This window comes from Euleptes europaea, chromosome 3 (assembly GCF_029931775.1).
Source record: "Euleptes europaea isolate rEulEur1 chromosome 3, rEulEur1.hap1, whole genome shotgun sequence".
NCBI lineage: Eukaryota > Metazoa > Chordata > Lepidosauria > Squamata > Sphaerodactylidae > Euleptes > Euleptes europaea.
Window position 1 is genome coordinate 35,773,353 of NC_079314.1, and position 27,026 is coordinate 35,800,378.

Below are 27,026 nucleotides of genomic sequence, written 5' to 3' on the forward strand. Positions count from 1 at the left end.
GCGCCGTTGTAGTGAAAACGGAGGACTGATCAGAAAACTAAGCTATTATTATTATTGGAAGTTCCAAAACTTGGGAGAGTTTGCTTTATAAAAAATTAACAGTAATTCTTATGGAGAATAATACGAGTACAGGACTGAACAAGGCAGGAGAAAGGCGCCGGCGGTCGTATCGATATCAAAGGAGATCGGCCCTCTCCAGGGATTCGATCGCGGAACGTTCGGAAGTCGCGGAGTTCTAGAACGTCCAGGTGCATCAGGGTTCCATCAGGCTCAAGCGGCGCTTCCCATCCCTGCCGACGGCCACCCTCTTTCTCCCAAGGCTAAAAAAGAAGTCGCTGACCGCTTTCTATCAGCGGCTTATTTCATACTGATGAGTTTGGTGGGTGGAGTCAGCACCGACAGCATAGCCAATCGCGTCTTTTAAGGGCGGAGCTTACCTCACCCTCGGCTTTCCCCACCCTCCCGACGCCTGCACCAATGGGCAGGAGAAAAGGCACGCGTGGCCTCTCGGGAAAGGTAGTTTACACTTATAAATTGTTTCGCAATTCTAGAAGGGGGAGGGAGTGTAGGGGGGAAAAAAACCGGTGGTTATTTAGGTTTCACAAACGGAATGAGTGGGAGAGATCCCCAGGCAGATAGGAAAGCAACCGATCCTGGTAACGGCGCGGAGGGATTCGATCGATCTAGTGCCAACCCCGTCTTTAAGCGTAATGTGCTTCTAACAGGGCTCGAAGAAAGCAAGAGGAAAACATGTCGGTGTTGTTTGTGCAACTAAAAGTGCCAGCCTATGCAAACTTACCTTGGGTTAAGCCCCACGGTTTGCAGGAGGGGTTGCAAGTAAACATTGCATCAGATTGGGTCTTGCGGAGACCACTGTCAGCAATACCTTCAGCTTTCTCACCAAGCATTTACAGCCTCTCTGCTTAGCTTCTGCTCTTCTGGCATTTCTGTACGCCCACCTTTTAATCGACCATTTAAACATTTTCATTATGGGCTTTACAGCCTGCATTATTTTATAATTTCTGCCTGGCGAGTGAGTCTGGTGCTGTTTTTCCTGTTGCTGCTGAGTTGGATTGACTTGTTGATTGAATTAGGTTTTTTTTAATCATTCACGTAATCGTGTTTCACAGACAGATTGTGAGTTGAGCTGATGCCAAAGGTATCACTTGCATGGTTCCCAATTCTACGTATCTTAGGCTGCAGTCCTAAAAACAGTTCCCTGGGAGTAAACCCCACTGAATATCATGGGGTTTACATATAAATAGACCAGATTAGGATTGCTCCCTTACAGTGCAATCCTGAAGAGAGTTACTCCAGTCTAAGACCATTGGCTAACTCTCCTTAGTATTGCACTATGGTACAGTCCTAAGGGGGGAGCCCTTAGAAGAAGACGTGACCCTGGCACCAGCATAAATGCCACTTGTGCCAACTAAAAGAGCATTTACGCCAGAGCAGGGCCACTATGCCACCGGCGGTAATGGCATGGCAGCGACACGTTCCCTGAACCCTTTCGTCCTCGGAATACCCTTTTGCCAGCGCAAACTTGCACCTGCCAAAACCGTGGCGCAGCCTTGAGGAATTGCATAGAGCAGTTTCACGGGGCTTGGAGGAGCTTGTATTTTTTTTGTTGCAACCGCGGCACAGCAAGCTGCTCAAGAGGCAGCTCGGCTGCACCATGGCTGTGCCATCCTTGGCTGTGGCACAACTAACCCCCCATAGGATTGCACTGCCCGTCTGTTATCTTTCCATTCTGCTGGCTGAGGAAATCTGTGATATTCAGAACCTTGCGTACACTTACACCAACCTTTAATTTGGCCTGATAAAATTCTACCTTTCTCTTATTTTTAAGGTAGAAGGAGGGAAGGCATGGTTACCTGCGCTGACAGCCTACGCCTGGGTATTTTACTCAGAAGTAAGTCCTGTTAAATTCAACAGGCGTTGCTCATGGATAGCTGCACCCTTAATAGCAAATAGGTCCTACTCAAATCAACAGGACTGCTGAGAAAAGTAAGGATTTGCTTCTAAAAGGAAACAATGTTCCGACAGAAGCACTGGAAACATACGAAGGAGTCTAGCGTCTCTAGCATGGTTGCACTAAGTTCAAATTCTGGTCAAGCAGAATTAAAACAACACGTACAGCGATTTTAGAGGGAAATGGTTAAGGTGAAATGTATAACAGAATCATAGAGTTGGAAGGAGCCATAAAGGCCATCTAGTCCAACCCCCAGCTCAGTGCAGGATCAGCCTAGAGCACCCCTGACAAGTGTTCGTCCAGCCGCTGATTGAAGACTGCCAGAGAGGGGGAGCTCACCACCTCCCTAGCATGGGCCAAACTCTAAACTCCACTTAAAACAAAGCCGTGTTGCAACATGAACCTAGACATGTCTACTCAGAAGTAACACAATGGGGCTTTTCCGCTGGCAAGCATGCATAGGACTGCTGCCCTTACGATGCAATCATAAGAACATAAGAAAGGCCCTGCTGGATCAGACCAAGGCCCATCAAGTCCAGCAGTCTGTTCACACAGTGGCCAACCAGGTGCCTCTAGGAAGCCACAAACAAGACGACTGCAGCAGCACCATCCTGCCTGTGTTCCACCGCGCCCAAAATAATAGGCATGCTCCTCTGATACTAGAGAGAATACACAGTGGGTAGCCGTGTTAGTCTGTTTGTAGTAGTGACTAATATCCATTCTAACTAACAGCCATGAATACACCTCTCCTCCATGAATATGTCCACTCCCCTCTTAAAGCCCTCCAAGCTGGCAGCCGTCACCACATCCAGGGGCAGAGAGTTCCACAATTTAACTATGCGTTGTGTGAAAAAATACTTCCTTTTATCTTTTTTTAATCTCTCACCCTCCAGCTTTAGCAGATGACCCCGTGTTCTAGTATTATGGGAGAGGGAGAAAAACATCTCCCTGTCCACTCTCTCCAAACCATGCATAATTTTATAGACCTCTATCATGTCTCCCCTCAGCCGCCTTCTTTCCAAGCTAAACAGCCCTAAGAGTCTTAACCGCTCCCCATAGGACAGTTGCTCTAGTCCCCTAATCATTTTGGTTGCTCTTTTCTGCACCTTCTCAAGCTCTGTAATATCCCTTTTTAGGTGTGGTGACCAGAACTGTACACAGTATTCCAAGTGTGGTTTCACCATAGATTTGTACAAGGGCAGTATGATAGCAGCAATTTTATTCTCTATTCCTCACCTAATTATGGCCAGCATTGAATTTGCCTTTTGTACAGCAGCCGCACAGTGGCTTGACATCTTCATTGAGCTATCCACTACCACCCCACGATCCCTTTCTTGGTCTGTCGCTGCCAGCACAGATCCCATCAGTGTATATATGAAGTTGGGATTTTTTGTCCCAGTATGCATCACTTTACACTTACTTACATTGAATCTCATTTGCCATTTTAATGCCCATTCTTCCAGTATGCAGAGATCCTTCTGGAGCTCTTCACAGTCCGATTTTGTTTTAACCACCCTAAATAATTTGGTGTCATCTGCAAACTTGGCAACTTCATTGTTCAACCCCAACTCCAGGTCATTGATGAACAGGTTGAAAAGCACCGGTCACAACACAGATCCCTGAGGCACCCCACTGCTCACATCCCGCCATTGTGAGAAGTGACCATTGATTCCTACTCTCTGCTTCCTATTTTTCAGCCAGCTCTCAATCCATAAGAGGACTTGTCCTATGCAGAGTTACTTCAGTTACTGGTTTCAATGGTTTTGGAGTAGAGAAACAGGATTGCCATTGGAGGAAAGGATAGTCTGTTGAAGATTCAGCTTTTGGTGGTTTGGGAGAATTCAGGCTTTTCTCATGGAGAGTGTTAGGTACTAAACAATAACTTATATTTATGCATTCAGAACATCGACATTATATGTGTGTGTGCGTATTTCACAATCTTGTCTAATATAAACAGTATATATTACACTCACATGAAGCCCAATACTTCACGTTTACTAAGAATAAGGTTTGCTCCCTAGTAAGTGGAATTGCTCCCTAAAATCCTAAACCAACCTGAAAATGAGCCACCTGAAATTCTTAATCCATCGAGAGAGCAATCCTAAACAGCTCTCCTAGGAATCCTACTTGAATCTGGGTTTACTCCCTGGAGCGAGTTTTTAGGATTGTTCTGTTGGTCCAGAATACCCACACACACACACAAAAAAACACAAATTAAAGGGTGTGTGATAAGGTGGTGATCTAAGTAAGTAAATAAACTGCCTGATTAACAAACCAGTTAAATCTCAGCATAAACAAAATCAGTCTAAAGTCTTAAATTGTGCATTCCCACTTGCACGCAAAGTTGCTCATAACTGAATGGGGGTGCTTTCAGCTAAAGGGAGCAATCCTTGGCAATCTTTAATTTCAAAGCAAGGCCCCACCGAAAACAGTGGGATTTGTAGTGCACGGATCATGGAAGGATTCCAGCTCAACTGGAATGGCTAGTTAAGGCTGTAAACCGCGGTCTTAAACATCAAGAGGCTGATTGTCTTCCCATATTTTGCATAGATAACCTGAGCCAGGAATAACAGGTTTTTGGTAACAAACAAGATATCTGGCTATTCTGTTTAGCTTCCAAGGTGAGTTAAGAAAACAGACCAACTGAGCTTCCTCTTGGGACGTGCAAAACAGCAGCAGTGCAAGAGAGGAAAGAAAAGGTAGAAGAGATGGGACAAATGTAGGTGTGGGGGCAAAGATTAGAGCTGTTCAAACAATGTTTGTTCCATTGCAGACTCAGAGCACTGATCCAGAATAATAAATGGGCTCTTGAAGTTAAGACACTGCTGAAGAAGTACTTCTGAAATCCCAAAGCAGAAAAACACCAAATAATCCTGATACCTCCACTGCCCTGTGTGGTGAGCAAACATCTTCCCACTCCAGAAAAAGAGGAAGAAGAGTTGGTTTTTATACCTTGTTTTTCTCTACTTTAAGGAGTCCTTAAGGAGTCTCAAAGCAGCTTACAATCGCCTTCCCCTCCCCACAACAGATGTCTTGTGAGGTAGGTGAGGCTGAGAGAGTTCTGAGAGAACTGTGACTGGCCCAAGGTCACTCAGCAGGCTCCATGTGGAGGAGTGGGGAAATAAGCCCGGTTCACCAGATTAGAGTCCACCGCTCATGTGGAGGAGTGGGGAATCAAACCTGGTTCTCCAGATTGGAGTCCGCCACTCTTAACCACTACGCAATGTTGGCTCCAACAGGATATAACAACAATAAAGTCCTTTATAACACCTTAAAAATAGATTGCAGCAGCTTTTATATCAGATGCATGAAGAATCCTGTTGGCAGAGAGGTATACATGTGTATAGAGAAAAACCTTGACCAGGATAGCCCAATCTAGCCCGATCTCGTCATATCTTGGAAGCTAAGCAGGGTTGGCCCTGGTCAGTATTTGGAAGGGAGACCTCCAAGGAAAACCAGGGTTGTGATGCAGAGGCAGGCAATGGCAAACCACCTCTGAATGTCTGTTGCCTTAAAAACACCACAGGATCTCCATAAGTGAGCTGTGACTTGATGGCAAAACAAAACAGAAAAACAGTTCTGAACAGAGAAGACAAAGGCCACCGAGACACACCGGAAAGGGCAGATGGGCGTTACAGGTAGTTTAGGTCAGTCTGAAGTAAAACCCAAAAACAAAATATGTGTGATACCAGTTACTAAGACCAAAGCAAGTGATACAGTATGCAAGCTTTTGAGTATGCCAGAACTCTTCATCAGGCTGGCTGTTTAAAAAAAATGTCGAGGGAGTGGGGAGAGAATGATGTTTTAGACCAGGATTAGAAGCCTTTTTTGTTTGTTTCTGTATGGAGAGTCTTGGGGCCACAGCTCAGATTTGGTATCCAGCAGTCTTGGCGCAGAAAAAGTTGTACAGTTATATTGGTCTGTGGAAAATCCACACACACACACCCCGGAAAGAACAAAACCCATGTGATTCCTTTTATTGGGTCCAGTAAAAGGTATCACATGGATTTTTGTTCTTAGACTTGGTGCAGCCTGTAATTTTGCCATTCAAAACTCACTATGAATTTAGGCAGATTGTGACTGGGAGGGCAGGAAGGGATGAGCTCAGCTGTTGTGGTCCTTTCTAATATGCCTAGGGCCATGCAGATCGCCACTTTGGGGTCAAGAAGGAATTTTCCTCCAGGCCAGATTGGCCAAGGGATCCTGGAGGTTTTTTGCCTTCCTCTGGGCATAGAGCAGGAGTGGGGGGGGGGATAGCTGTGAATTTGCATTGTGCAGGGAGTTGGACTAGATGACCCTGGGTGTCCCTTCCAGCTCTATGTTTTTAAATGCACAGTGAGTGTTCACGTATGTAAGTGCTGTCAGGTTAAAACTAACCTATGGCAAACCCAGCAAGGGGGCTTTCAAGGCAAGTGAGAAGCCTTGCCTTCCTCTGCAGAGTCTTTCTTGGAGGTCTCCCATCCAGTTACTGCCCAAGGCTGATCCAGAGGACTTTTTTGAGGCTTTTAAAAAATGGGGTGATGATAGACAAATATTGTTGATTAGCAGCTCAAACAAAAAGCCTCCCTCCAGTGGCCCAGGGGAAATGGCTGCATTGTGAGACCCGGGCAGGGAAAATATGGGGAACCTGCCATGCGGGAGCCCCATTACTGCTGTGCTGAATCAGGAACTGTGGCAGCAATGAGGAAAATGTAGAAAATCGTTGATATGTACAAGAAGATGAGTAGTTGGTTTTTATACCCTACTTTTCTCTACCTTTAAGGAGTCTCAATGTTGACTGACTGATTGTTGCAAATGGGTCTACCTCTGTTTTTGCCTCAGGTGAGAGCCAGTGGGGACATGCAAGTCTGTTCATGTCTCTACATGTTCTCTGCAGGGATAGGATTTGAGTTATTTGGCATTTGTGTGTTGAAAAAAATAACTGGTTTTATGGTTTGGAAGGTGAAGAGGGGGACGAAGCTGTCAGCTGGCTTAAGCACCTTAAAGTTCAGAGTCTCCCTGGTTGTTTATGCATGGGTACTTTCACTCATATTCGCCCCCAGTCTGAATTGGTTGTTCCTTGGAATTATGGATGTGTTTTCCTTCCATTAGAGATGACCTCGTTGCCAGCCCTCACAATGTCCAGGTCTTCCCATTCCTCTGTTAACCCGACTCTTCCATCTTCCCTGAGCAAAGCCTGGGTGAAACCTCCGTGGAGAAGACAAAGTTTGGGACATGCAAGCTTGGTTTTGATCACAGCCAGTTAGAAAGCAGCATGTACAGAGGCAGGGATTGAAATGCTTCCTGCTTCCTCGGAGCTCTTTCTGAGCAGAAGAAAGGATGTTTAAAAACTGAGGCTTCGATTTCTCCCCCCCCCTTTCAGATTGCTCCTTTTTTTGTTATTGTTCTTAAAATGCTTTTTTATGTGGCAATTGAGTTTGGGGGGGATTTTCTCTCACAGTAAGCACTACAAGTAAGCCAATTACAAAGCAGCATTTAAAGGGGTGGGACTTGATTTGAGCTGGGAGACTGCTGGTGCATAGATTCTCAGCAGGAAAATGTGGGTCCAGCCAGCAACGAACCTCAGGTAAAACTCCGTGCATAAACAACCTCTGATAAGGGAACCAATGCGGGATAAAGAGCCAGTGGGGTGTAGTAGCTTGAGTGTCAGACAAGGATCTGGGAGACTCAGGTTCAAATCCCTACTACGCTATGGAGCTCATTGGGTGTCTTTGGTCAGCTGTTTACTCTCAGCCTAGCCTACTTCACAGAGTTGTGTGGACAGAGTGGATGAAGGGAGAACCAGGCAGCTTCATGTGTTCATGAGTTGGAGCTCATTTCATCAAATACATGGAGAGTACATCCATAGGAGATATATTTATACTTAAATTTACAAGTAACAGAAAGTGAGGGGGGACCATTACAAAGAGAAACAATGGCTAAATTAGAATTTGCTCCATTCAGAATGAGAGAGAACCACTCCTAAGTGTAGATTAGATGGGCAGAGCAGGAGGGTACAATGGGAGACGTGATAAACAGAACTAGTTGACATCTGTAAAGAATCAGGAGCCCTAATCTGGTTGGTCCAGGCTAGCCCAATCTCATCAGATCTCAGAAGCTGAGCAGGGTTGGAACTGGTAAGTACTTGGGTGGGAGACCACCAGGAAAGTCCAGGGTTGCTATGCACAGGCAGGCAATGGGTGGGAGACCACCTCTGTACTTTTTTGCCTTAAAAACCCATGGGGTTGCTGTGTCGGCTGCAACTTGACAGCACCTTTTCACTGAGTTATTAGCACATGTTGTGAGATAGGAAACCCAAGTCCTTGTTCAAGCCTGGGGGAGAGAGTGGGCTGAATCGCTTGATGAATCCTAATTCAGTATTTCTGTATTGGATTTTCCCTTTGAAGTTCTTTTGGTATCAGTTTTTTTTAAGTGGCTGCAAGACTCCTTTTTTGGGTGTGTTTGCAGGTAATAGGACTACTCCTCTAGAAGGAAACGCTGGAAAGCTCTCCAAACCCCACTGCTGCTGGAACTGCTCCTTTCTTGGAAAAGCAGGGAGCCGTGTCATAGAAATAAAAGTCCCATGGAACCAGAGTTGTGCAAAGGTGCTGGAATGCTAAAATAGAGAGTAGTCCACACAGGCTGGGTATCTATCTTTTCCCCATCCCTGCTAGGGAGAGTTTGCAGTAGGGTGGGACCAGTCAGCTTGTGCTAGACCACAAGCTTCTCTCGGTCCTTCTTTGTGGTGTTTCCTGCCCAGATTGGCCTAGGAACTGCCTCCAGTCAGCCAACTGTGCTTGACTGTCCTCCTCCCCTCTCCAACAACAGCCCATTCATTGGCTGCTCTAGCAAACAGCTCACGGGCAAGGTGTAAAAATCGTCTTCATTGGCAGGCTCTTCCTGATTCAGGCAGAAAGAAGGCTGTTGCTGGGCAAAAAAAAATAAATGCAGAAAGACCTGGGATGTTTGTGCAACTATTTCTGATTTCTGGACTTTGCCGCATGCTGCACTTCAAGTCAGAGGCGATTGCTGTCTGGGGCTTTTGAAAATTATAATTTTCCTGATTAACAATCCATATTGTTCCAGTGAAGCGGAGTGGGAATGCACTGAGACAGTTAAGAGTCGCACTTAAGCCCAGGGCTACTTTAACTAGGCTTAAAGAGCATCATTCAGCGCTGGTGCATATTTCCTAATGCACAGGATCACACCCTCAGTTGTACACACTTGCTGTTTGATTTACTGAGTTTAAAAAATATAAATGCCTCCTCCCTTCTAGCTTACATAATGATAACAACTTTTAAAATACAACAACATCGATCAAATAAATTAAAAATAAATCAACAACAGCAGCCAACCATAAATCATAAAGGAGTATCACTTTTATGAAGTCACCTCTGACTCATGGCGACCCTATGAATCAGTGACCTCCAGAAAGTCCTATCTTTAACAGCCTTGCTCTGGTCTTGCAAATTGAGGGCCGTGGCTTCCTTTATAGAGTCAATCCATCTCTTGTTGGGCTTCCTCTTTTCCTGCTGCCTTCAACTTTTCCTAGCATGATTGTCTTTTCCAGTGACTCTTATCTTCTCATAATGTGACCAAAGTACAACAGCCTCTCAGTTTATTCATTTTAGCTTCTGGTCAGTTCAGGCTTGATTTGATCTATATAACCCACTGATTTGTTTTTTTGGGCAGTCCACAGTATCCAACACCACACTTCAAAGGAATCTACTTTCTTCCTATCAGCTTTCTTCATTGTCCAGCTTTCACCCATAAATAGTAATAGGGAATACGATGGCATGAATTAACTTGATCTTGGTTGCCACGGTTTTATTACAGTGCAAGTTTTCATGGATTTACAGTGCATTCCTAAGGACAGTTACTCCAGTCTAAGTTCCCTGAAATGAATGGGCTTAGACTGGAGTAATTCTCCTTAGGAATGCACTGTTAGACTGCTTCCACATAGACAGCAGGAAGCCTCAGCAGTAAAGCAGAGTGTCCATGCTACCTCTTGCCTGATCTGTGGACAATTCATCTGCCTCCCTTTAGTCAAGAGAAAAGACAAAATGAATTTTCTCCAAAGTAAAGGGAGAAACTTCAGAGAGGTTGTGGCTGACAGGGCAGTCTCGATTTCCCCATTTCTTTCCAGCCCTTTAAAGGGTTTTTCTTGTTTCTTGACTGAGCCATGATGTAACACTACAGGCACAATATGTCTTCTTTTACTTAAATAACACAGGGCTCATGGTCATTTATGGTTCATGGTCATTTATAAACTATCTGATCATTCTGTCAGTTACTCAGCCAGGCATGAAAACACCCCACCTCCTCAAATCTGGACACTGGTATAACTATACCTGGTTTTTGTTTTGTTAAAGGATTCAACAGAACAAGCACATGTTTTATTATTAGCTAGTGACTCAGCAGCTGGAAACCACAAAGGAGGAAAAGATGTTGAGATGTATTAGTTGTTTACGAGGTAATTATGAGTTGTCAATATGGGCTTGTTGCAAAGAGCGCAATGATTGGCTACATCAGGCAATAGGAAGACAGGATTGCTGCTACCCAACGCCCTATTAAAAAAAGCTGTATTGACTGGGCTAGTTCTTCCTGTGTCTGCATCGGATGTGTTTTCCCATCTTTTTGTACGCCTCCACATCCCAAAAGAGATGCAGAAATACATCAGTTTACCCAATGGTCCAAAGACTGTTTCAGGTAAGGAAAATGGTCCCTGGAGCAGGAGTAGGGTTGCCAGGTTCCTCTTCGCCACCGGCTGGAGGTTTTTGGGGCAGAGCCTGAGGAGGGTGGGGTTTGGGGAGGGAAGGGACTTCAATGTCATAGAGTCCAACTTCTATGATGAATTTCTTCTTGATACCTTGCTGAAATATCATTACCAGCATAATACAAGAAGAAGAACAGCAAAATAAGAGACTATTGGATACATTACCTGTATGGATGTTGATTATTGCCTATTGGACTGAGTCACTTTTGGATGTTGTATTGCACTTGTACATTGTATATGCTTAGGATCAGGATAGGTTATTGTTATTATAGCATTGATACGATTACATATTGTATATATTGTAGCATCTGAATATATGTTTTTTGCACTTTGTGATACGTTCGCGTCTGTGCTGATTTCCTAATCTCTGTTATAAGAGCACAGAAGTGTCTATTTCTCTGCAGTACCTGGAGGTTGGCAACCCTAAGGGGGAGGCTGAAGCTCCTTCTCCATATGCCATGTGGTCCTGATCTAGGGTTGCCAACCTCCAGGTACTTTGGAAAATTCCTTGCAGGGTGCCAGAGGTGGAGGGGCGCCAATACCAGCCCTGTTGCTGCCCCCCACCTTAGGGTTGCCCACCTCCAGGTACTAGCTCGAGATCTGCTGCTATTACAACTGATCTCCAGCCGATAGAGATCAGTTCACCTGGAGAAAATGGCCACTTTGGCAATTGGACTCTATGGAGTTGAAGTCCCTCCCCAAACCCCGCCCTTCTCAGGCTCCGCCCCAAATACCTCCTGCCGGTGGCAAAGAGGGACCTGGCAACCCTAGTCACTCTTTCTCAGACTAACTTACCTCACAGGCTTGGTATGAAGATAATGAGGAGGGGTTTATGTAAACTGCCTTGAGCTCTACAGCGATGGAGTGGGATAAAAATCCAATAAATATATGTCTAAAGATGGGACGTTTTTAGAACTGATGCTGGGTTTGGGGGCAGGGGGAGAGAATCTTAACACAAATAACCTTAACACTAACATTTATTAAACATGAACAAATCCTTCCAGTTCAGGAAAAATATTTGATACTGTGACATAATGGAACCAGTGCAAAGAATTTTAGGTTTCCACAGAAGCAGTTTGACGAGGCTGCTGAATGGTTTTGATATTCAGATACTCAGCCCAAACTTTGGAGTGGAGGCGGAGTGATTATGAAACAAACATGGTGGTGGAGAAGTTTGGAAGATGTTACCAGAAACAAACACTTCTCATGTGCATTTGTGTAAGAAGGAGCCGCCCAAGGCTTTCAGTATGCTAAATTCATTTGTAAAGATTACCCTAAATTACACATTTAAGGGATCTCAGCAGATCTGGCCAAGATTGCTGGCCACTGACCATTTGACTCACTGTGTGACGGGTTACAGAATGGGAGGATAGGAACTGAAAAACATGTTCTGCAAAGGAAAGGAACTAGTAACTGTTCAGAGCCAAACTGGCTGTATGAGCAGTTTCATTAAAGGAAAGGACCTGGGAATGTGTTTAGCCTGGAGAAGATGGATGGGAGGGAAACAAGATGACACTTTTCAAACTTATTTATACTCTGCTCTTCTTCCCATTGGGCAACCAAAGTGGCTTACATTGATCTCGTCTCCAGCAATGAAAGAGCTAGAAAAGATTCTTAAATGTAAAGATGAGTCGGAAGAGACTTGATGGCACTTAACACATACACACATGCGCTTATGGTAATGCTTCTGAAACTCTCTCACTTGTGGGTCAAGAGATCTGGACTGAGAGGAACAGGGCGAACTGGAAAATGAGGACATGGGAGTCTTGACGAGAAATGTAGGTGTGCCTCCGCATAATGTGGGAAGCGAACAACACCAAAAGGAACATGGTGTGTACAAACAGAAAGGAAGAAAAAATACTAAAGAGCACCAGACTGTATAACTGTAATGGACAGGACACATCAGCTAATGGAGAAAATTCTTAAGACAGCATTGCAAAATAAGAAAATGATTATTGGGACAGAATTAAACTCATATGTACTAAATAGATATTCAAAGAGTCTCTCAAGAAGTACACATTAGTAATGATTAACATGTGTGAAATGCACCTCTGCAGAAAATCCATCATAAGTACATCAAAAGGAGAGGCAAGACACATCTGGTATATTGTCCTGCTTCGAAATGTAACTTCATCTGAAGAATGCAGAGTGGAAGACAATAAAATTAATTTTTCAAGTGGTAAATTTCCATTCCTAGACAATCAGCAAAAATGCACTGTGGGAAGTTCCGGCTCTCTTCCATATAGTCAAAATCTAAGCATTTAAGAGTCTCTTAATTCTCCTTAACATTACTGAAAAACACTTCATTATCTACTGATCAGCTGTGGGAAGTGGCCAGGAAACTCTGTCCATGGCTCAGTAATGTTATATATTTATCGGTGTTAAAACATGAAAAGTTAAATAGAAACTGGTTCTGTGTTTACTGATGTCAGATTCTTGAATTTAAAGTTGAGAAAGGGGAGAGCTGCATGCAACGGGGTCCCAAAAAGTAAAGTTTAGAATTTATTTATACCCTGTCTTTTCTTCCAATTTGGACCCAAAGCAGTTTTCGTTATTCTCCTCTCCACTATCTTATCCTCACAACAACCCTGTGAAGTAGGTTAGGCTGAGAGTATGTGGCTGGCCCAAGGCTACCAGGGAAACTTTCATGGCAGAGTGGAGATACGAACTTGGGTCTCCCAGATCCTCGTCTGACACTCTAACAGCTACACCATACTAACGCTCCCATTTCAGAGAATCTGAGAACTGTCCGATGGGAATGTGGTCCAGCTGAGGCTGATGGACTTGTACAACACTTGGGCAGGGCTTAACTCCCAGCTAGGTATTGGAACTTTTTTCTGTACTGCATTTGAAGTAATAGAGTGCCTCTGAACATGTGAAGAGTGCTTTCCGGCACCAAATAACCACAACGCGCTGCCAGTAGCATTTCTCAGGTACAGAGGGCAGGGGATTTCTGCGTTGGAAGGCACGATTTAGAGCAGCGGTTCCCAAACTGGGCTACGCGGAACACTTGGTGCGACGGGAAAGAAAAAGACTGCTGTCATTTGGTTTCGAATGTAGGTGCTAGGTGAAAATTAGTGCTCCGTGATGAATCTCTCTCCCGAAAAGTGCTCCATGACTCAAAAAGTTTGGGAACCACTGGTTTCGAGATCGTCACTGTTTTTATCACTTGGCAAACCGGATCTCCCCCATGTAAGCAGAAGGCCCCAAACTCATGGTACAAAAGCCATTTCAAGGCAGCGTCACTTTCCCAAAACCTTTGTTGCCTTTTAAGAGGCACTCAGCCCAGCCCATCGGGACCCTTACCTGGGCAGCCTGGAGCATTTGGGCGCATCGCTCCCGGACATCTGGGAAAGGGCAACTTCCAGACAACCTCAGCAGCAGCACGAGGATCCAGGGCAGCTCCAAGGCTTTTGCTCCCGGCTGCCCGTCCTGGGGAGGGCGAGGCCCCTGGAGGTGGCTGAGCAGAGCCCGGCCCAAGGCGTCCATCGCTTCTCCCCGGCTCTTCTCTCCCCGGCTCTGGAGTCCCCCCCATGTGGCCGAATCGGACGGGGGGTCCTGCGCCTGCTTTCCTCGGTCCTCCCGGGCGGGATTCCGTGGGGCCTCCCTGGAATCGGCATTGAGGGCAGCCCCAATTCCGACCCCTGCAGCGGGCGAACTGGTCATTCTCACGCGGGCAGCGGCGGCAAAATCCCCTCGGGGACCGAACCGAAGCGTGTCCGGCCAGGCTCGCTCTCTTCCGGAGGTTTCTGGCCCGGGACTGAACTCTCCACAACCCTTCCTCGCATCAGGTCAGGACCGGCCCCAGCAGCAGGCATGCACGCCCAGCTGCTCCTGACGACCTTGCGCGCCGGCAAGACCCTCCCTCCACGAGCCCCTTCTCCGCAGAACAAGCAGAGACGCAACACACGCCCTCCCCTCGGCCAAGCCGCAGCAGAACCAGCCGTGCAAAGAAGCATCCGCGGCTGATGCAATCGGTTGGTGCAGCCCGGAGCAAGCGGAGCCCGGGGCTGCGAGCCTCGACAGGTAGGAGAGAGCCGCTTTGCAGCTCGCGCCCTGGTGCATTCTGGGGGTTGTAGTCGGCCTGCCGCCCCAGGGGCGGCCGAAACACGCTCACAAGCAAAGCATGGTCTAGGGCAGGGGTCGGCAAACTCATTAGTCAAAAGAGCCAAATCTCAACAGTACAACGATTGAGATTTCTTTTGAGAGCCAAATTTCTTAAACTTAAACTATATAGGTAGGTACACTGTTTATTAACTTAATAAACTTTAATTAAAGTTTTAAGTCTTAATTAAACTATAGGTACACTGAATAAAACTTGATATCATACTTAATAGTGATCTTATTTATTGATAAAAATTAAATTGTAAGTCCCTGCCATTTTCCCCTCCCCGTCCGGAGTCCTCGTCTGGAGGCCTGGTCTACCGCCATAAAAACCTATTGGTAGACCTGGCCTCTGGCTGAGTCCCATTGGGAGGCCAGGTCTACCCATTGGCTTTCTTGGCAGTAGACCTGGCCTCCGGAGGCCCATAGAAGCCAACAGTTGAGCGGGCGCAAGAGCAGGGGCTCCGAACCAAGTTCGGAGAGCTGCACTCAACGGGCCAAAGAGCCGCATGAGGCTCTGGAGCCGCAGTTTTGAGACCCCTGGTCTAGGGCAGTGGTTCCCAACCTTTTTTTGACCAGGGACCACTGGGACTTTTTTGTTCGGTGCAGGGACCCCAAGGTTCAAAATAAAAATTCAGAGAATTTGAAAATAAACTTTAATCATAACTGTTAAACATTAAACTTAGAATAATATTTGAATATATATTTTTATAATAGAGAACTTTTAATTGAAAATATTAATTTATTATGGGTTTATAACTTTGTTTCGTGGACCTTAGTTTAGTTCTCGCGGACCCCTGGGGGGAACCAGTGGTCTAGGGACTGGAGAGAAAAATTATGGATGTATATGAGGATGGCCAAATTAACAGAATTCCTACATGGAAAAGATATGGAAGAATTTAAAATAACATGGGCGAAGGCCGTCACATATTGGGATAAACTGGCAAAAATGGATTTTACTAAATTAGTGAGTTATAGATACAGGTTTTGTATATTCTTTATATTATTGTTAATAATGATATCTTTAAAACTGTTTAGACACTTCTTTGGAAGGCCGGTGATGGGTCACTTTTTATGGTGGGTGGAGGGGCAAAGGGGTTCTTTGAACTTTCTATTTTTTTAATTTAGATTGTATTAATGTAGATTATTTCATTGATACTCTTTTGTATTTTCTTTTATTGTTTTGTTTGTTTTATTTTGTTATAAAAATAAAAAAATATATATAAAAAAAAAACAAGCAAAGCATGATCAAGCCCCCTTGACGAGATGCGCCGGCAGGGCAGGTGCTGCCATTGGGCGAACTGGGCAGTCGCCTAGGGCGCAGACCTCAGAGGGGCACAGTTTTAAAAATATCAGTTTCTTGAAAAAAAAAATGCAACTGAGAATTTATTTTTTATTATAAAATAAGTACCACAACAGTGCTATGGAATATCATCAATTACAACGTCTTATACAAAGTTTTGTGCTTTTGTTTTTTCTACATCTATTTTTGAAAATTGGTTAGCGAGGGGGGCGGCATAAGTAGTCAGCCTTGCCTAGGGCGCAAAAATGACTGGTGCCGGCCCTGTGCGCCCGCAGTCTTTGGGGGTTAGCACATTATGTATTCCCAGCGATGTATTAAGAGTTTGAAAATGTTATAAAAACCATCACTTATCTCACACCTGCCCTCCCTCCAAGAACTGCCTGAGCCTAGTATCTATAAACCTTGTGCGCATTTAGGAGGTCATGTACTTTTGTATGCTGAAGGACAAAGTGGTTTCCTTAAACCAGGCACAGTTCCCTGCACCATCTCACATACAAAGACTCAATTTTCAGAACAAGGAGCACTTCCTACTTACCTCCCTTCCCCCCCCCCCCACATTGTCGATAGCCTGCTTCGTGCGGTATTTATTTACTCTGCAACAGGCTTTCTTTCATAATTTAAAAATTAGGAGGGTGGGGGGTTGTTGTTGTTGGTAAAAATATACTAGAAAAATGTCATGTTGCCCACACTAGGTAATATCAACCGTTCAAAATATTCTTCCATTTCTGCTGTATGTCAAATGCACAAAACAATTATTCAAGAGGGCTTTTTTGCGCAGATAATAAGGCTGCACAGCACAAAATGGTTCACAAACTTGGATAAATTCTTCCTAATGTCTAGACGGAAACTCTTTTGATTTAACATATACTGCTTAGGAAAAGATTGGCAGGTTTTGAGTGAGAAATACAGCATTCGTGATAAAACAGCATGGAATGTAACGCAGAAGAACAGAAACACTCAGGGCTGTTGCAAAGGGAACCAGGAGTAACCCTTTGCCTGAGTGTGTGTGTGTGTGTGAGTCCTTTACTAGATGAGATGGAACATGGTCCAGAAACAGACGCAAACCCACTTGGCAGGTACATATAACCACCCTCTTCTCCCCAATCATATTAGCCTTACCTGTAAACCTGTCTATAGTTCACTCCAAGACTCTTCTAAAGCTGTTGACTAAAGGAATGGCTGCTTCTTCATTGTGTGTGTGTGTGGGGGGATGCATTCCCTGCCATGGTGGCATGCCCTGATCTGGATAGCCCGATCTCAGAAGCTAAGCAGAGTTGGCTCTGGTCAGAATTTGGTTGGGAGACCACCAAGCGATACTACACAGTGTGTAGTTGGATCCTACTATGTATTTAGCTCTACAACCCAAATCCTGTTTCATTGTTTACGGAATGTTCTATCCTGTTGACTGTACTGATTCACTCTGTATAATCTGCTTTGAGTCCCAGTGAGAAAGGCAGACTATGAATAATGTAAATTTTAAAAAATGTGAACATGATTTCCGCAGAGCAGGGGATCTCTCCAGGTTTGTTTTAGCTAGGAAAACATTTTCCACTGAGAACTGGTAAGAATCATCTCATTTGCTATTTATATGGCAAAAACATCAATAACTTTAAAAAGTATTCTTGTAAATTGCCTTGGGAAAACTTCAGGTTGAGAAACAGGAGGTGATTCCCCCTTCCAAGAAATAATTAAATAAAAACTTGGCTATGTACACGGAGTTTTGTTAAAAGTAACTTGACCTGGATGGCCCAAGCTAACTCAATCTTGTCAGTTCTCAGAAGCTAAGCAGAGTCAGCCGTGATCAGTACTGCATTGCTATGCAGAGGCAGGCAATGGCAAACCACCTCTCTTTGTCTCTTGCCTTGAAAATCCTAGGGAGTTGCCATTAGTCGGCTATGACTTGATGGCACTTTCCAGCACCATGTAAATGGAGTTTTGTTTTTTAAAGTAACAAGAGCTGCAGTAATGTGGCGATACTGAAACAGTCCCACAGAACAAGAAACCCTAATTACAGAAAATACTGTTTAATCCTCTACGTACATCAAATTCCACAATAGCACCAGCAGCAGCTCCTTGTACTTTAATGCTTCAACGCCCAGGGTCTATGCTGGATCAGGCCCAAGGCCAGGAAAAGTTTGGCTGACTTGACCGAGAAAGGATTATAGACAAAATATCAAAACATGAAACCACTGAAGGATTTTCCCTTCCCAGATCTTCCCCTCCCCCGCAATATTTACATTTTTTGTACAAATACAAGCATTCTTTTAAGGTCATTGATATTACAAACAAGAGAAAAAAACAGCATTACTATAAATCACCCACTTTAAATGCATGATCGAGTCTGACCACAATTGAGAAAAAGAGACACTATTTACAGAAAGTCCCTTCTTTGTCTTCATTTTCATAGACTAGAGAATCTAAAATTAATGTTGCTTAATTTAAAAAAAAAAATCCTACCAATCCAGGTTTCTTCTCTAAGAATCTTTTATGTATAAAAATTAGGTCTCCACTGTTACATGTTTCCTGGGTGATAATTTATAAAACAGGCTGAAACTTTTTAAAAAGCAAAGAACAGCCCCAACAAAATATAAATAACCCACAGCAGGGAATTCATTTTAATAAATTCCCTCTACATTCAAGACATTAGTTCTTCAAAGTGCTATAGAAGAAAACCATCCTTTATATATATGCTTAAAAATATCCATAAAAAACTCCAACAGAGCCACTGTCCTGTACCTTATAATTTTTAAAAGGTTAATTTCTCAGCTCAAGTGGCTGTATAGCGTGCATTGCCATGGTCAGGTCTCTTGCTCTGAACCAGCTCTTCAGGCCTGGGTCCTACACATGAGAGCAACTTGGCCAGGGACCTATTTACTTTGCCCCTATTTTTGTTTACAGCTTATTTTGAACAATCTGTTTCCAGAGAGATGCCTTTAGGGCATGAATAAAAGAGGGGCCAAATTCATTTAATTTCTCCACTAAATTAGGATGGGGGCTAAGTGATTACACTCCCTGCTGACTTCACTGGAGTTCCCAACAGCCCCCTTTCCCTCATGGAGCCAACATCATTTTGGAGAACACTGGTCCTCCTATCCTACAAGCTCCTGTCCTGCAAGCTAATTAAAAACACAGCAAGATTCTCCTTCCAGATTACAAAAAACACCATGCATGGTTGTGTGTGCCCTTACCAGGATAGCCCAGGCTAGCCTGATCTTGTCAGATCTCAGAAGCTAAGCACGGTCGGTCCTGGCAAGTATTTGGATAGGAGGCCTTGAAGGAATACCAGGTTTGTGACGCAGAGGCAGGCAATGGCAAACCACCTCTGAACGTCTCTAGCCTTGAAAACCCCACCAGGGGTAGCCATAAGTCAGGTGTGACTTGATGGCACACACACACACAAAGTTGTGCGTCATTAATGTCAGGATAAACCCCATATTCCTCAGGAGTGGTCTGGCCTTACGTCTGATTCTAGCAAAAAATCTTTCACCCTTTCCTTCCCACAAGAGAGTAACAAACCACAGAAAGAAGTTATGTCTTGACGATAAAGCCCCCAAACCTACCACTATTCTTTGAAAACAAAAAAGCCATGTAAATTAGCATAATGAAACAAATAAAAGCCACCTCTTCCATACAAATGCTTCATTTCCAATAAGTTGTTAACAAAGAGTTGCTAACTCTCTAGTAATTGAGACAGCAATTTTGTTGTTGTTAATGGAACCCTCCCAATGCCACAGAACGCCCCCCCACACACACCAAAGCATTTTACAAATGCTTTTGCATTCTGGCCTAATGCTTCATGCATAAGGAGAGTTAAGAATTTCTTTTTAAAATGTTAAACACAAGGAGAACGTTAAAAAGGGCTTTCAGTTCTGTATGCCTAGGACATATCAGAAGGGAAGGCAGCATGGTATACCCCAATCTTCTCAGATCTGGGAAGCTAAGCAAGATCAGTACTTGGCTGGGAGACCACTAAGGAAGGCTCTGCAGAGGAAGGCAATGGCAAACCACCTCTGCTTCACACTTGGCTTGAAAGCCCTTGCTGGGGTTGCTATACGTCGGTTGTGACTTGACGGCACTTGCGTATGTATGCTGAGGACAAAGAGAAAGAGAGCGAAAGCGTCCAACAGAAATATCCTGTTTCCAAAACAATCCCTGTTTCCTTACAGGCTAGATGGCAGTGAAAATCCAACCAATTTTGAAAAATGTCCCTATTGAGAGTGTGGGGTTGGGAGCCAGGAGGGATGGTGATAGTGGGAAGCATCCCTTGTTGCTGGATAGCAATGGGAGAACTGCGTTATTAAAAACCCAACACTCAAGCATGCTACTGAGTGGCCGTATACAACAGGTTCGCAGTCGTGCCTGTTGCAATGGCAATCAAAGTTGGAATCAGGGAAGGTTCCTATACAGCTGGCAGGGATCTCAGCCCAAAGGCTCCTTTGTGGTGGGACGAATTTCTGTGTCACGTTTAAGGGGAGGTGATCACTCCTGGCTTCTCGGGCTTCTTGCCCTTGGATAGAGCTGCAGCTTGCTTCAGGAGCTCTCTGTTCTTGGCCTGTTGAAAAACAGAGGGAGGGCGGAGGAAAGAGAGTGTGTTTTAAATACAGTTGGGCTGCAATTACTCAGGGTGGGCATTGGCACAAAATTCAAGAGTTGGGTACTGAAGACCACAAGCAAGGCAGCAGAAGTTCAGCGCATGGAAAGAAATTCCACACTGAAAAGCACCACTCCACAACTTGTAGGAGTTATGCAAACCCATTTATTCTGCAATGTTTGAAAGGCAAAACGTTGTATAATTTATTTTGATTTTGCTGCTGCTCCTACAGAAGGCAGCTGTCGATCTTCAGAAGCTAAATCTGCCTTTATTTTTAAATCAAAGATGCTGCAAGATGCTGCATAGTCCCATCTCCCCTCCCATTAAAGAATGCATTTTCCCTTCGCAAAAAATATACATAGTCCCTTGACTATCTGGGAAGATTTTACGACTTGACTGAGTTTTCTATTTTTATTTATTTATTTAATTCAATTTATACCCTGGCCTCCCCAGCCGAAGGCCGGGCTCAGAGCAGCTCACACAACATTCCAACATACAATTAAAATAGCATAAAACATCTAAAACCCTATTAGAACAGCCCTATAAAATCCTAACTAATATAAAATATCCGATTAACATAAAAACCAAATGGCGCCCCTCCACATTGTAAAGTAGAGCTACAGCAGGGCAAACAGGTGGATAGGCCCCCACAGATGGTAAGAGGGGGAATCAGCAGTGGGGATTGGAGGGTTGGGGAGGACAGCATTTATGGAAGGAGGAACCATAGCTGGCCTAAGAGCCAGGGGCTCTCCCAAAATGGAAGGGTTTAAGGCTGCAGTTTATGTGGACAGGAAGCCATAGAGATGGAAGTACAGAGTTCTGAGCAAAAACTAGCAGGTGCATAGGGACTGCACATCAGAGGGATAGAAAGGTCATTCCAATGATACAAGAGCTTGCAGAATTGGTCTAGTGGTCAGTCAGCCCTGGGATACCACAACGGCAAACCAAAAGTTACCTGCAATTGTTCTGTGACTTCCTTGTGAGTCTTTTCCATTTGATTCATTTTAACCCGCATCTGGGATTCCTGATACTGCAGATCAGCCTTCAGCTCGGTTATCTGCAGAGCAAAAATAATGAACAAATGGGTTAGGCCCGGAAGAGAAGCAAGTAAGTTTAAATTCCTCTGTACTGGAGAGAGCACCTTGCAACAAGGAAGAGCCTTACAGAAATTCAACTTGTTAAAGTCAGGCAACCAAAGACAAAGACAAGATTCAATGGAAAAGGCAATGTTAGGAAAAGTGGAAGGCTCAACATGAGATTAGTTGACTCAATAAAGGAAGCCACAGCCTCCAGTTTGCAAGAGTTGAGCAAGGCTGTTAATGATAGGACGTTTTGGAAGTCATTAATTCACAGGGTTGCCATAAGTCAGAAGAGACATCACGCACACACCCAAGATGCCACGAGCTAATGACTCCAATTGATAAAAAGGAAACATAAAAGGGTGAAACAGTCAGGCTTCTGAAACCACACTGGTGACATCACAGACCAGGCTTAATTCAGTTGAACTGCTGTTTGTTTGTGAGAGGTATGAACTTGGTAAATCGCCAGGCTCACATATTTACTTATTTCTTTCCCTTGCACAGTGTGCCAAGACTGAAGACAGAGGCTTTCAACAAACTCTTATTTGTATGTGGACACATTCAGCAAACTGAGGTTTCTTCCCTCAAATTTCAAACCCTAACTTCTTAATGTGCCCACACTGGAACATCACAGCATACTGCAATTAGTTGAGGGTTTCCATCCTCAGTCTCAGGGCACTGCATGGGGGTGGGGGATGCAGGAGCCCAAGCAATAACTTGGTTTGGGTCTGGCATAGGCCTTTTATGCATTCTCAGTTTCCTCACATTTAACTTCCTGTTTCTTCTGGGGTTTTTTCCCAGTTATGCACATGTTTTGCTCCCTCTCATGGTCGATTCGACATCATACAGCTTTAAATGAAGTGTTTCTACCTGCAGTTTAAATCAGCGGCTTTTTGTGTTTCATAAAAACTGGTGTTATATTGAATTGACCACTAGAGGGAGCAAAATGCATGCATAACTGAACCCCCACCCCAAGAAACAGGAAGTTAGACAGGAAGAAACTGAGAATGCATAAAAGGTCTTACACAAACTTTGGTTTGTCCATGATGTCTGAAAGCACAAATTTCCAGAAAATGATGTTGGAGGGGCATCTTTTAAAACAAACCGGCCTACAGCCCTGCAAAGCCAGGCTGAGGGAGTATTACCTTCTTCTCTTTCTCCAGGATCATCTGGTCCTTTTGGTGTAGCATTTTCTTTAGGCTGGCCACTTCTTCCTTCAGCTGGGCTATGATGACAAAGTGGTCTGTGCCGGGAGAATCTAACGCAAGGTCTGGAGAAAAACTGCAAGAGACCGGGGAGAGGGGAGAATCTTGTTACACACTGTTTCACCCGATTCAAGTCTTCTGCTGCACACCTGCTCCAAGGGGCAGCAAGAGCAGCCCATTTTTCAGGGTCACATTCAGGAAGAAAGCAATCATTTGCAAGAGGAAGACTGTACTTCTGTTTTGAATCCACTTCCCTCACCTGCTTGCATGTGCTTGTGCCTAGTCAGAGCTGGGCAACCATTAACCTGTCAAGCAAAACAAGCCAGGTTCTCAACAATTCTAATTTCTGCAGCCCCCAACCCTTTTATCACTCCTCCTCCGACAGTGCAAACAGCAACTCCAGGGGGCGAAGCAGTCAGACAAATGCAGTCCCCATCAGAATTGGTGCTTCTGAGTCGTCTATGTTCCAATTTAAAACATTTGCTGGAGACCCAATCATGGATCTTCCAGTGCCTCATTTGGCTTGGCCTCCATTTCCCAGGAAAGCCTTTATTTATTTTACTGTATTTATGCTCCACTCTTCTCCCCAACGGGGACCCAAAGTGGCTTACAAACATTCTCCCCTTCTCATTCAAGCAGATGATGAAAAATAATTTTATTATTACTGCTCTACTCATTCTATGCTTTGCTCTGCAACCAGTAATATAATAGAACATCCCTGAATCATAAATCTCATAAAGCTGCCTGAGTATTAAGATATCCCTTGGAGGCCCTGGGCAGTAACCCCACTAACTGAAGTGTAACTGGTAGTTATATGGGAAAGGACTTTCTCTGTAATGGCACCAAAATTTCACCTTGGTTCCTCCCGGCTCATGTTCAGGCACCCAGATAAGGCAGTTCTGTCTGAAACAGCCTTTGCAATGCTCCAAAAGCTGCCAGAATCTGCATTCCTGCTACTATCAGCTTAATTTGAACGGTTATTTTGTTTTTCACTTTCTATCCATCCTACCCTTATTCCCAGCAGTTCAGGGTGGCATCTCCTCCAATCTTACCCTCATAAAAACCCCGTGAGAGAGGCTAAACTGTGAAAGTATTACTGGCCCAGGTCTCCTATTGAGCTTCACAGCTGAGGATTTGACCCTGACTCTCCCCAGTCTTAACCTAACAGTCTGCCTACCTTACATCACCCTGCCTACCTTAAAGGTCAAGGTAGTCCCCTGTGCAAACACCAGGTCAATACTGACCCATGGGGTGATGTCACATCACAACGTTTACTAGGCAGACTATGTTTATGGGGTGGTTTGCCATTGCCTTCCCCAATCGTCTCCACTTTACCCCCAGCAAGCCGGGTACTCATTTTACCAACCTTGGAAGGATGGAAGGCTGAATCAACCTTGAACTGGCTACCTGAACCCGACTTCTGTCGGGATCAAACTCAGGTCGTGAGCAGAACTCGGACTGCAGTACTGCAGTTTACTACTCTGCACCACGGGGCTCCTACCTTAGTTACAGATTATTAAGGGCAGAAATTTCTTGTAATTTTTGCAGTCTCTTTGAACTCCATCTAAGAGGGCAGTTAAGGGAGCAAGAGGTAGCACTTATTGTATATGGTCAAAGGCCCTTACACTTAACCACACAGTGTAAAACAAGGTAATTCAGTAGGCAGGATATGAATGTGCTAATACAATTAACAGTAATAATTTAAAAATAATAATAATAAAACAACAACAATAACAATAGAAAGAAAAAACTTGTTGCTGGGGACGGAGGGATGGGAAGAGCCCAGGGTTTGCTTTGAAAGCACACGGTGCAAATATGTTGTTTTAAGCCAACTTGGACGGGATACTGGAAGCAAAATGTAGGCGGTTCTCAACTTCCCATGAGGAAGATGCAAGTGTGATACAGGGAGGGATAAAAGATGCTGTCATGGCAGTCCTGTCTTAGCTAAGCAGGGTACCAGAAAACTGGAAGGGGAAAAATTATACATATATATACAGGATAGTATAGTCATTTTATTTAGAAAAGGCTCAGCTTTTTCAATGTGCCTTACATTGCACGAAAATGCAATAAAAATGGCAAATCAGTGGCACTTAGCCTTGAGTAAACTTGCCCAAATACATGGCACTACTGACGGGAAAAGTTGGCACTGCAAAGTTGAAAATGCGGTTTTTCAACACAGGGTGGAACTGTCCATAAGCTGTTAAATTTTGGCAAATGGTGACAGACATAATTACTGTTGGAAGAGGGTTTAAACTTCCGATTTCCAAAGGCTCAGCTTCTGAACGGTCAGCAAGAACTGCATCCAAGCACTCAGCCTCTGAGCTGCCTGTGCCCATCTAAAATATTATGCAGTGCATTTCAAGCGTTCGATGCACTTCACAGGTATTTATGCTCAGCGGGCAATAGCCGCATAAAGAAGGTTGGTCTTGCTAGCCCTGTAGGGCCTGCCAAGGCTGAGAGAGGGCAGCTTGTCAACAGCCAACCTTGCGAGCTTATGCCAAGGTGATTTGAACCAGGGATCCCTGGCTTGTGACTCACAACCCACCACTAACAACCTTTTCTTAGAAACACTGCATTTGCGGATCAATGGCTAGATGCTGTTCAACAGGTTGTGCGTCCTATGCAAGGCACTTCAACACACATACAGGAGCGATCCAGAAACAACCAGAATGCACAGCTGAAAACATGGCCTCCAGACAGGAGAAGGGCTTGCCAGACTTACAGTGCAATCCTAAAGAGAGTTACGCCAGTCTAAGCCCATTAAAATGGCTTAGACTAGAGTAACTCTCCTTAGGATTGCACTGTTAAACTGGCCCCAACTCCAGTTGCTTATTTAGATAATGCCCTGGATCTTGTATCTAAAGCAGATGGTACTATTCACATTAAAGGAATATTTCATATTTTGACAAGAGCCTTTGTGTCTCCATGCATCTCCTGCTGTTTGGCAAGGGGCAGTTTGCTTGTTAGAGCAAAGCCTTGGCCAGGAGTGTAGAAAAGAAAAGGGATGAGGGAGAGAACCTCTGATGTGGGATCAGTGGCATAGTACCTGTTTTTTATGCATAGATTCCAAGAATCAATCCCTTAGGTCACCAGTTAAAGGCTCTCACAGAACTGGTGTTGGCTAGAACCCTTCCCTGCCCAAGACCCCAAAGAGCATCCACTAGAGCAAACCATGGTGCTGTCAGGTCACAGCCATCTTATGGCAACCCTGTAGGGTTTTCAAGACAAGAGACGGTCTGAGGTGGTTGGCCATTGCCTGCCACAACGTTGCTAGACATCATGCAAACCTAGGTGAAACATGGTGGCTAACAACAGACCTGAGGTCTTTTCACACAGATGTGTCCCCCCTCCCCCCTTTCTCCCATCTATGTTTTCCATTTTCTGTCATTCTGTGGTTTCTTTGTCATTTCGCTTGGCTTTCTCAACTTGGACAGAAGGCAGTTTAAGAAAGCACAGAAAGAAAACAAATGGAAAACAAGGACAGGAGGAAGCTCAGAGAAAAACTGCCACAGGCTGGCAACCCAAACTGTGGGGCAGTTTCAAAACCACTTGTGATCACCAAAGGCTTCTGAGAATTGTGCAAGAGGAATTTACGAGCCTCTGCCTCACATCTGTAGTAGTCAGGTCAAAAACCCACCCGATATTTTGCACGCAGTCTTGACACAAAAGTTTTAGAATGCTCTATGCTAGCCTTATGATTTGAATTTATTTTGTAAGCCACCTTGAAGGCTGAATATCAGTAGTTTAATATAACAGATAAAAAGACACAGGAAAACTAAGGCTGGAAGCAGTGCCTTTCTGGATGATAAAAGGCATCTGCATACAAGTTCTACAGAAGCAACGTGTCACATGGTAAGCAAAATCTCAAGCTGGGAGAGAGGGAGGGTTGGAGATATCTGAGGGGTAGCCTCCATTAAGGCCCTGCTCGGAGTACTACCTTGGGCAGTGGCAAAGCTATGTCAAAAGCTTTAAACCCCCATTACAGCTACATTCCAAAGTGATTCGTTTGGTCCAAGA

The 27,026-nt window shown here is 44.5% G+C and overlaps 1 protein-coding gene across 2 annotated transcripts in view; it reads right to left on the minus strand.

Annotated features, from left to right (window-relative positions):
* Nucleotides 1-20,555: 20,555 nt before the first annotated feature.
* The window catches only part of FAM76A (family with sequence similarity 76 member A), a 15,287-nt gene continuing 8,816 nt past the window's right edge, over nucleotides 20,556-27,026 (minus strand). For both annotated transcript variants that reach the window (XM_056846954.1, XM_056846953.1), the window contains 3 exons: nucleotides 22,950-23,085; nucleotides 21,681-21,782; nucleotides 20,556-20,686 (listed from right to left, as the gene is read on the minus strand). In XM_056846954.1, coding sequence (XP_056702932.1) covers nucleotides 20,600-20,686; nucleotides 21,681-21,782; nucleotides 22,950-23,085 — 325 coding nt within the window. In that variant the 3' untranslated portion in view covers nucleotides 20,556-20,599. The remainder of the gene's footprint in view (nucleotides 20,687-21,680; nucleotides 21,783-22,949; nucleotides 23,086-27,026) is intronic.